Source organism: Larimichthys crocea, chromosome XII (genome assembly GCF_000972845.2).
Source record: "Larimichthys crocea isolate SSNF chromosome XII, L_crocea_2.0, whole genome shotgun sequence".
Taxonomy (NCBI): domain Eukaryota; kingdom Metazoa; phylum Chordata; class Actinopteri; family Sciaenidae; genus Larimichthys; species Larimichthys crocea.
Genome location: NC_040022.1, coordinates 11713995 through 11725189, shown reverse-complemented (window position 1 = coordinate 11725189; position 11195 = coordinate 11713995). Strand labels below are relative to the sequence as shown.

Genomic DNA, 11195 nt, shown 5'->3' with positions numbered 1-11195 from the left:
CCTTCAAGAGCACCTGCTCCTTGTTGCCGGCCGCCACACCTCCAAACTGAAGGCGGTGAGGCTGCGCTGCGCTGGTGGGACTCGCATTACAGCCACTACAGATACATCCTAGCCTGCAATGTGGAGTGCAGCTGAGCAGGGCGCAGCACCCTCCCAAACCCTCAGACTCACAAGACCCAGGATTCTCTTGGCCTTGGGCCTGACTCTAAAGATTCCACGAGCATTTCGGTTGATTATAGATTCGGATTGTGGACAGTGGCTCAAGATGCTTGTTGTTATCTTGGGAGTGATAGTTTGGAGCAATCATTCACCTCACATAGGCCCTACAATTGCCTGTAAGCCCTTGTAGACTCTACCCTCTCCATTATGGTATTTATCAGTACAAACTACACAAGGCATATTTCTCCAGCACACAAGGCCCAGACACCAAACTGCTGCTCCTATTGGCCGGATGGAGACCCTCCACACCGTGGATTTACAGGCCTCCGTAATTCATAACACACATGCTCACAAACCACAGATGAGAACCACTTACAAATATCTGTAACAGCTTTCTGCCAGCTCCATGGAAAACCCCAACCATTCTCTGACACAAAACCAAAGCCTCATGAAAAAGCAGCATGGGAAGGATGGGTTCGATGAGAACAAGAACGACCAACATGTGTGGATCTATAGACAAGCACCTGCACACCGTGCTTCTTCACCCAATAATATTTTACACACTCCCTGCAGACTTTTCATCTTGCTGTGTAAAAATGGTGGTGCTACAGGGAGGGCTCATAGGTGAACAAATAACAGAGGAGTAAGAGACTCTGACGGGGAAGGAAGATAAGGTTGAGCCAGTGCCTGAGTGGTGGTGTGGACTGTCACTAGGACTGAAGGTTAGCAGTGTTCATCACCTCCCCACAGAGTCGCTGCTCTTTATTTGTTTGTTTGTCTGGCAGTAGATCACAAATAAAAATACTGGCTGTTTTCATGAAACTTCAGTGGAAGGAAGGGGTGTAACATGGGCCGAGGTTAGAACACATGAAATATTGGAGTGGCTCTGAATCGCAGGGCGGGATACGCAAATTATTTTCCTTTTTTTTTAGTATTGATTGATCAGCTTGTGATACAGGATATATAATGGTTTGTTTGCAGATGATGAGAGATGGACTTTTGGCCTAGCAGAGGTCGTGTCTCTGAGTGCCTTTTAGTTTGAACTGTAATCTTTCTATTTGAATCTTTGTGACCTTCCTGTCAAACATTATTGAAAGTAGCTTCTATCACGCCCAGATTTATGAAAGTGTCGCTTTTGCCTGTCATATTTATTACTAATGACATATCCAATTTCTGACTCTTGTTGAAAATGTGCTATGGTTGCTCTGCATGTGTCTGTAATGTCTGCAGACATTTCACTCTCCTAGTCATGCGGTGTGTGTGCCGGCTCTAAAATATTATGTCCATTAGTGTTTGTGGTCAGCCTTATCTGAATTTAAAAAACACAGTTCTGTTGTACCAATAGTGGTTCTTCATCATAAAAATTCAAATTTTATGACCCCACAAACAGTTCAGTGCAACAGCCATTGATGCAATTAGAACAAACTAATGAGAGGTTTTTGGAGGCCAACAATAAGTTTGATTTAATAAGCCAGGCTTATTCAACCTTTCAGAGGCACACCCCCAGAATAATCAGGTTGGTGTTTGTGACCCACCCCCACCCCTCCACCCCTTCAGTTCTGCCTGAGCAGGGGGATTAACATGAGTAGTTACCATTTTCTGTTACAGAGGTAAACTGGGCCTGTTAACATTGTATAAAAACAGGGTACCTCGTCTATAGTGTTTCCAGTTCTTGTCCCCTGTGCTGAAGTGTATAAAGGGTTAACATCGCTGGACGGGCTGCTTCCTGTCTCTCATTCTTCTCTTGCTTGCCTCAGTATATTATTTTATTTATCCTACACAATCTCGACCGCCAGGATGAGAACCACTGACCTGAACAAAACACCTTCTTTTAGTTAACAACTTCAGATACCATTCAGTTTATGAGTTCTACCCTAACCCCTAACCTCTAACCCCCTTCTGATAATATTCAACAATCTAATATTCAAATGATTCAGTTCAGGTTCAGTTCAGTTGTGATCTGAAAGATTCATTCATTCCCCTGGTTGATGAGCTTGAACATAAATATCTTGTCTTTGTTCTGTGGGCTGTTCTTTGGTCATCTGGTTGTTTTAAACCAGACTGGTTACATCCCGGTACCAGAACTGAAGATGAACATTTCAAACCAAGGACAATCAGTTGAGCCTGAAGGAATCATCAGACCTGTGTCCTCCTGTATCAGGCTTCGTCCTCTTAGTCACATGATCCCAGATAACATATCCAGGAAAGAAATTTAGAACCCGATAGTGGAACTTCAGACCATGAATTTTCTAAATTTGCCAAGCTGAAAAAAAAAAAAACTGGAGCACTTGAGAAAACATTTTAGATCCCCACATTTCCCGTCACTCTTTAGCTGTCTCTATCAAAATAAATAAAAATAATATAATTAAAAATGGAATCAAAGCATATAAATTCAGGTTTTCAGGGTCAAATTTCCAATTGAATCAGTAATATTAGCAATAACTGATTTGTAGCTTTTGAGCGCAGGCTCAGGATTCAGAGGCATAGCCCCCCAAACTGAAGCCCACCAACCCATTCCACATTTCTAACAGATATTCCCCGCTGAGCAACAACCCGCTGAGAGGCCAACTCTGGTCATTGGCAGCTCCATTTTACAAAACGTGTAATTAGCGACACCAGGGGCCCTAAGTTAAATGCAACCCTCGTGTCTATTTAAAATGCTGGCTAAGGATAAGCGTAAATACAGTAAGATTGTTATTCACGTCGGCAGTAATGACACCCGGTTACGCCAATCAGAGGTCACTAAAATTAATGTTTCGTCAGTGTGTGTGCATACACCAAAACAATGTCGGACTCCGTGTTTCTCTGGACCCCTCCCCAATGTGACCAGTGATGCATGTATAGCCGCATGTCGTCTTCCACCGCTGGCTGTCAAGGTGGTGTCCGGCAAACGACTTGGGCTTCATAGATAATTGGACACCTTTCTAGGGAAAACCTGGTCTGGTCTGGTCTGGTCCACAGAATCCTCTTCTATCTGACCCTTTTTAATAACCTTTGGTTCATACTACTGGACTATAAGCCTTTTTGCTGAAAATTCCTACAGCCGTGTTATCTGATAGTGCTGTTAGCCATATTTAAGGAGATTCCTTCAGCATTGAATTCAATGCCCATGTCTCAATGTAGCAATGTAGCCCCTCACAAATAGTTCATCTTGTTGATAGTACTACAGGCTCTTAGGACAACTCTAGACTCTACTGCACCTCTGAAAAAGAGAAATTAAACAAAAGACTAGCACCATGTTTTAACCAGCAGACTCTTTACAGAGGACTGGAACATCAAATTGGCATCAAAGAACCACCTAAGCTGGTTTAAGTCGTATTTCTTAGGTCGATCTCAGTTTGTTCACGTCAATGATGAATCCTCCATGCTACCAAAGTTTGTCACGGAGTCCCACAAGGTTCTGTACTCGGACCACTTCTATTTAGTTTAATATGCTTCCTTTAGGGAACATTATTATATTTTATCACTCCATTAATTTCATTGTTATGCCGATGACACCCAATTATATTTATCGATCAAGCCTGATGAAACCAATCACATTAACTAAACTCCAAGCATGCCTTAAGGAATAAAAAAGTTGGTGACCTACAAATTTTCTGATGTTAATTCAGACAAACTGAAGAGTTCTTGTAATTGGACCCAAACACCTCAGAAACTATTCTCAGAGACTTAGTACTTTAGATGGGATCACCCTGGCCTCCAGCTCCACCGTAAAGAATCTCAAGGATCCTGGCTGCAGACCTCCACTCTCAGGCCCTCCCTTCACTGTCAGGCCCGGAAATGCACAGGATACATTTCAAAATAAAACTGGCACACCCTCACTTCAGGCCCCTCCACTGTCAGGCCAGAAATGAATGCCTACCATTTCAAAATAAACTGCAGACCTCCACTGTGAGGTCCCTACCGCCGCAGGCTCCACTCTCAGGACTGGAAATGCAAGGATACATTTCAAAATAAATTGCGAATTCGTGAATGCACTTCCAGTTAAATCGTTTTCCTCACAATTGAATTAACTAATAAACAATGACATAAAATCTTCAATTCCCGGTCTATGTGTACATATTGTTTTTATAGTAAACTTTTGTTTGGTCAGTGCACACACTTTTTCTTAAGCTATTACTCATATTCATAAGCCAACATCTCATAAGAGTCACGGCCTATACATTTATTGTGTACTATACAGAGTACTTCACGCCTTTTCATTATCATTTAATTCTGACTTTATTGCGCTGCTCTTTTCTATTATATTTGTTTCAATTAGTTTTTTCTTTCGTATATTTGTTATTTTTATTCTTACCACCATACATTTCATGTTTGGTTTATGTCTATGCTAATTATATTCTTGTGCTGTTTAAAAACACCTAAGGACACTAAATACTACCCTAACTCTTGAAATCTACAGTATAATCCAAGTCAAATTATTAAGTGATCAATGAGAAAACACACACACACACCACACACACACACACCACACAAAACAACACACACACCAAGTCACAACATGATCAAATGTTCTGTAGCCCTTACTCTCAAAGTCACTCAGTGTGACATTCACCATATGCCAGATATCTTTTTTTTTTGTGCCTTATTTCATCACAAAAATCCACATGTTGTCAGGGTTGTGAAAAGTAAACTTGAATGGCTCCAGGATCACTTCTCTTCATTGTCATCTGGTTCTTCTTGCCACAATATCCCATACGTTAGCAGCCTCTGCCTGTTCCTCTCCCCCCTGCTCAGAATGTCAGGCAGGTCCACTTTAGCTGAGAACAGTGGTTTGTTGGCCTCAACCCACTCTGCTGAAAGTTTGCAATATGAAGAATGCGATCTTCAACCGAGTCCTTGGAAAAAGACAGAAAGAAAGATGTCTATAACCTAGTGCTACACCAACCAGTATCTGACCAATAGATACTGTGAAAAAGCTCTGCCTTCCACTGGTGGTCCACATCTGCAGTTCTGACAGTAGGTGAGACCTCTGCCTGCTGCTCTTCTTCCTGAAAATATATAGATAAGCAAAATTATCCGTTTGTAAAATTCAAAACACAAGCTCCAAAAAAGAAAAATCCATCATTGCCCCTCTAATAGGCCCTACCTAGACATATTAGAGAACTCAACAAATGTTATTTTTAAATCCAATCATGCATTAATCTAGACACTTTATCTACCTATATACCTGAAACCAAAGAAACTGAAGACAGAATTCAAAAAATAAAAATCTGACCTCAGCAATGTCATCCACCTTCCTTTTGTCATCCTAAACACTGGTTGCGCCTCACCTCGCAGGAAGGCTTTAGATGCATCTGTCCAGTGGGCGAACAGCTTTCCAGGCTCAAACTATAGAAATAAATAAAACTTCTTGTATCAACTTCAGGTCAAATAACAATCTTTGCAGTCTCACTTCCAAGGTCAAACTTTTCCATAAGGATGATACACACCACTGTCTCAAAAGTGGCATGTCCAGCTGGAAAATGAACAGCAACAAAAAGCAAACTCACACTCTTCATATAAGTGTTTTGTTGTGTAAATTGAGCTTACTTTGATTGCATGATTCCTACAACGAAAAGTCGTAGGGGACCATCCAGTGTTGTGTAAAGGGCATTCTGGGAATAGCATATTAATTTTAATTTAATGCTGAAATCTTAATGCACACAGAATTACCAAATAATAATATATACCAAATGATGTCTACTACCATCAACATGAGATGCCACCAGTCATCCAATATGGTTGTTGTGGAAAATCCTAGATATCAGAAAGAAGTCAGTTATGTAATTATATTTTACCGTATTAAAGTATTCAACTATTAATAAATACATGCATAAACATACTTACAATATCTCTACCCTGAAATTGTAGTCCAGTTCTCTCGTCCAGTTGCCAGGATTTAGTGACGGATAGGTTTCTAAAAGATAGTTGCATTAAAGATATTAGTCCTCAATTATCAATTGGCTCTTTTCATGTTTCTTGTGCACTTAAACAGGTTATATCACTAATTAGCTCGTCGAACACATCCTGGTGTGTTGCATCGTGTTGATCACGTCCTGTGAGTTCAGAAAGATGTTTTCAAACTTTGTGACTATGCCCAACTAATGCATGAGAGTTTACAAAAGTTTCACAACGTTACTACAAAACAAATGCGAAGAGTTACTTTCGTTATGCACTAAAAAGTTAAGGATCCTTAGGTGTTGATGTAACCACCACTGGCGAAAGTAAATTTGAAGTCATCTAGTTTCAAAACGACACCCAAACCGACATGTAAACATTTGGTAATTAATGACCTATAACGACTACTACAACGGCACCTATATTGATGATGAACACAAGAAATCATGCATTTACTTTCTGTGGATAATAAAAATCAGAAACTCACAGCTACTGGAGAATAGTTCACTATTCTTTTTTCGTATCTGCCTCTCGCTGGTCTCTCTCGATTTAAAGGCGCGGTGAATGACCCTCTCACAAATGTCCTCCCCACCTCCCCACCCCCCAAAAAAAACATCATCACTTCCGGGCCTGACAGTGGAGGTCTGCAGCCAGGTGCCTCTCAAGAATCTTGGATTTGTTTTTGATCAGGATTTGTCTTTTAACATCCAAATTTCAAGAACTGCATTCTTCCACTTACGTAACATCACCAAAATCAGACGCATCGTCTCTCAAGCGGATGCAGAAAAACTAGTCCACGCATTTGTTACTTCAAGGCTGGACTATTGTAACTCTTTGTTATCAGGCTGCTCTAATAAGTCTCTTTGGACTTTGCAGTTAATTCAGAATGCTGCTGCACGTGTTCTGACAGGAACCAAGATCAGAGATCACATCTCTCCCATTTTGGCTTCCTTGCATTGGCTACCTATTAAATCTAGAATAGAATTTAAAATTCTTCTCCTTACTTACAAAGCTCTTCATGGTCAGACACCATCTTATCTAAAAGAGCTCATAATACCTTACTACCCCTCTAGAACACTGCGCTCTCAGGACGCTGGGTTCCTTGTGGTTCCTATAGTCTCCAAAAGTAGATTGGGAGCCAGAACTTTCAGCTATCAGGCTCCTCTTCTGTGGAACAAACTACCATTCTGGGTTCAGGAGGCAGACACGGTCAACACATTTAAGAGTAAACTTAAGCCGTGAAATCCTGCTGTAGTTTCTCCTTGAGAGCGCTTAAAAACACTTGTGTATGTGAAACCATGACAGTGTTCAGCACAGTACCTTTTTCACACATGCATACATAAAATATAAGCATCTTATACAGATGACCTGTTCTATGGAGATTTCAATCCCAACTACACCTGACAGCTCAGCCAGCTGCTTCACATGTGAACCTGATAGAATTGTTTTCCCTTTGACTCTGCCTGTCTCTGTCCCTGTCTCTCTTTCATCAACACACACATACACATATTAGAGGAGCGGAGGCATTTTGTAACATGAGGCAGGAGGTATAATTATTTGGGGAACTAGTGTGACAGAATGACAGAGGAGCAAGATAATGACTGTGAAGCTGATGCTAAATGCACTTTTACGAGTGTCCAAGCTGAGAAACGTGAAGCATGGAAAGTTCCGGACTTTCTAATTAAAGGAGTAAGAACATCATTCATCAAAATGTAGTTTTTCACCCCGGTCTACTTCCAGGTGTGAGGCAGGCAGACACGCACATGTGGTCTTTTTATAACCCTTCACATCAGCAGACATTGCACATTTATTCATCCTTGATCCTAATCATAACCATCCAAGCATTTAATAAAAATCATAGAAAAGAGGCGTTTTATTGGACGGCACTATAGTTGCCTCCTTGTTCAAGAGAAATTCACATGTGTGTTTAGCATTCCATTAAAATGCCAGACGTGAAACATGGACAACAGCCATGTGCTGGAGGGTTAACAATACGACTATTCACTGACTGCACCTTTGTATAGTGCTGCTCACACATACTCAAAGAAAATATGAATACAATGATGGCAATCATGCTGGAACACTTAAATAGTCTCAGCACAATCACTCATTGAATTTGTCTTGCAAAATGTCTTTGGAACTCTTCACACACTCCAAAGACAATGAATAAACTCAGCAGCTCGGAGGTGCAGCCTGAAGAGTCCTACTTTACAAAAGGTTCTTAAGTAGTGAGATGTCACGACGGGCTCAAAGCAGGACTCAGACACAGAGCAGATGTAATTACATTAAACTTTATTCAGGAATGGCAGCAAGTGTAACCCTCTAAACAGAGTGAAAAACAAAAGTGCTACAAAAACTCCTCTTCCCTATTGGAAGATGCACAGTTGTGAAATCTTACAAAAGAAAAGTCGCTCCAAAAGGAAAAACACTGAGTCTAACTGCACTGACTAAACAAACTAATCTGTCCTAATCAAAGAATTGAGGTAATCTATCTATCCTAACAAGGGGGAATAACAAATAAAACTCTAACAAACAATAGGTGCTCCAAAAGGGAGGAAACACAACCTGGTTAGGAAAGTACAGAAAACTAAGAAACAACAAATAACTGGAGGAAAGAAGGATTAAATCTGAATAAACACAAAATCACTCCAAACAGAGGGAAACAAAACAGCAATCTCTAAACTATCAAACTAAATACTAAAGCTAAGCTATAATGTGACAGAGACTCAAGCTATCAGACTGGTTTCTCTGAATTGTAATCGCGAAGTGTATGTCTCTTAGAACGCACCTAAAGTTCTCCCAAAACAAAGGAGACAGTCAATCCTTTTATGGCGCTTTAATCCAGCGTGAACACAGATGTGTGGAAGGTGTGTGTGGTTAGGTATGTGTGTGGTTCCGGAATGAACCAAAAACAATAACAGCCATCACAAAACAGCTCACCATATGCTTTAACATGCACACAATCAGAATAATAAACAATTACCCTTAGCATAAAAATATATGAACATCATACAGAGAAGGAATAAACATAATATATTATAACCCATATTTAACTGACAACAAAGGAAACGGTCAGTGGCATATATATAACATAAATGACCATTTAAACCAGACATGTCCAAAGTCCGGCCCGGGGGCCAAATGCGGCCCGTGGTCAGATTTCATCCGGCCCTCGGCCTCTGTCATAAAATCAGTAACGTCTGGCCCGCAGGTTGTGCGCACTTGCGCACGCGCGCAGCTTGGGCAGCAGTACTGTTACCAGCATATTAAGCAGCTTGCACACTAAATGCTGTTCCTCATTTACCCACTGTAGGGCAGCAAAGTGACCCTTTGCCGCCAATGTTCAAAAATGGCGACAATCAACAAAAAAAGGAAAGTTGACTGCGAGGGTCGACGCTTCAAGGATGGATGGAAATTGGACTATTTCTTTACTGAAGTACGCAACAACTGTGTCTGCCTCATTTGCAAAGAGACAGTGGCTGTTTTTAAAGAGTATAATGTCAAGCGACATTACCAAAAGCTACACGCTGCCATGTACGACAAGATTACAGGGAAGGAACGCAGCGAGAAATTGAAGCAGCTTGAAGCTAGTTTAATCTCACAGCAGCAGTATTTTGCAAGAGCCCGAGAGTCAAATGAGAACGCCACAAAGGCTAGTTACGAGGTAGCAGCGCTGATCGCAAAGCATTCCAAACCTTTCACTGAGGGTGAATTCATCAAAGACTGCGTGATGACTATTGTGAAGAAAATCTGTCCTGAGAAGCAGCAAGAGTTTGCCAAAGTCTGTCTGGCACGTAACACTGTGGCACGCAGAATTGAAGAAGTGTCATCAGACATCAAAAGACAATTGAGAGACAAAGGAAGGGAGTTTGACTTTTTTTCGCTGGCTTGCGACGAGAGCACAGACGCCTCGGACACTGCTCAATTACTTATTTTTTTGAGGGGAGTGGACAATGAAATGAACGTTACTGAAGAACTACTTGACCTCAGGAGCCTGAAAAGTCAAACAAGAGGAACAGACTTATTCTCTTCTGTTTGCGCTGCCGTGGATGACATGCAACTCCCGTGGAATAAAATTTCTGGGATTATTACGGATGGCGCACCATCCATGACTGGCGAACGAAGTGGATTAGCAACACTAATAAGTAACAAAGTAAGTGAAAAAGGGGGTAACGCTGTAAAACTCCATTGCATCATTCATCAGCAAGTTTTATGTGCCAAACATCTCCAATACAAACATGTTATGAAACCAGTGATAAAAACGATTAACTTTATCCGCTCCAGAGCGCTATGCCACCATCAGTTTCAACAGTTTCTAAGCGAGATTCATGCGGAATATGGAGATGTTGTCTATCACACTGACTATCACACGATGGCTCAGTCGAGGTTCTGCACTGTTGCGCTTTTACTCGGTTAGGCAGCAAATCGGTGAGTTTTTGGCTGAAAAGGGACAACCTATGCAAGAACTAAGTGACCCTGTGTGGCTGGCCGATTTGGGTTTTCTAGTTGATATTACAAAGCACCTCAATGCCCTCAACACCAGTCTCCAGGGACCAGACGCAGTCATAAGCCAACTATATTCACACATCAAAGCCTTTGGAACCAAGCTGAAACTGTTTGAAAGACACCTGTCGCAGTCCCAACCCAATACTGCACACTTTTCAGCACTGCAAGAAATCATGACCAGATTCCCACAGAGCAATGTCGCATCAGAGGTACGCATCAGATATTTCATCTCTGGCTGAAGAGTTCAGACAACCCTTTCAGGATTTTGCAGCTATCGAGAAGGAGATCGCTATTTTTTCCTCACCTTTTTCCGTGGACACAGATGACGTTCCAGACCATTTGCAGCTGGAGCTCATTGAGCTGCAGTGTGACGCCGAGAGCCGCAGTCGGCACCAGCAGCTTTCTCTCGCCAACTTTTACCGACAGCTGGATAAGGACAGGTTTCGAGAGATTTGAGCGTTTGCAAAGAAAATGCTAAGCTTGTTTGGGTCGACGTATTTGTGTGAGAAGACATTCTCGGTTATGAACTTAAATAAGAGCCGTGTGAGGACACGGTTAACGGACTCTCACCTGCGAGACACCTTGCGCATCAATACCACTGCCTTTGAGCCAGACCTGGGCCCTCATGTACAAAGCTTGCGTACGCACAA

The 11195-nt window shown here is 41.7% G+C and overlaps 1 protein-coding gene across 1 annotated transcript; it reads left to right on the top strand.

Annotated features, from left to right (window-relative positions):
* Positions 1-9267: 9267 nt before the first annotated feature.
* LOC113747033 (general transcription factor II-I repeat domain-containing protein 2) lies at positions 9268-11001 on the top strand. Its single transcript, XM_027284990.1, has 3 exons — positions 9268-10451; positions 10546-10754; positions 10807-11001. Exons 1-3 carry the CDS (start codon positions 9389-9391, stop codon positions 10999-11001), a joined length of 1467 nt encoding a protein of 488 aa, XP_027140791.1. The 5' UTR covers positions 9268-9388.
* The last annotated feature ends 194 nt before the right edge of the window (positions 11002-11195 follow it).

Bases quoted from the DNA above. Each gene is read 5' to 3' on its own strand.
- LOC113747033 (XM_027284990.1), top strand. From the start codon at position 9,389: ATGGCGACAATCAACAAAAAAAGGAAAGTTGACTGCGAGGGTCGACGC. The intron at 10,452-10,545 runs GTTAGGCAGCAA...TGGGTTTTCTAG, and splicing joins CACTGTTGCGCTTTTACTCG to TTGATATTACAAAGCACCTC. The intron at 10,755-10,806 runs GTACGCATCAGA...CAACCCTTTCAG, and splicing joins AGAGCAATGTCGCATCAGAG to GATTTTGCAGCTATCGAGAA.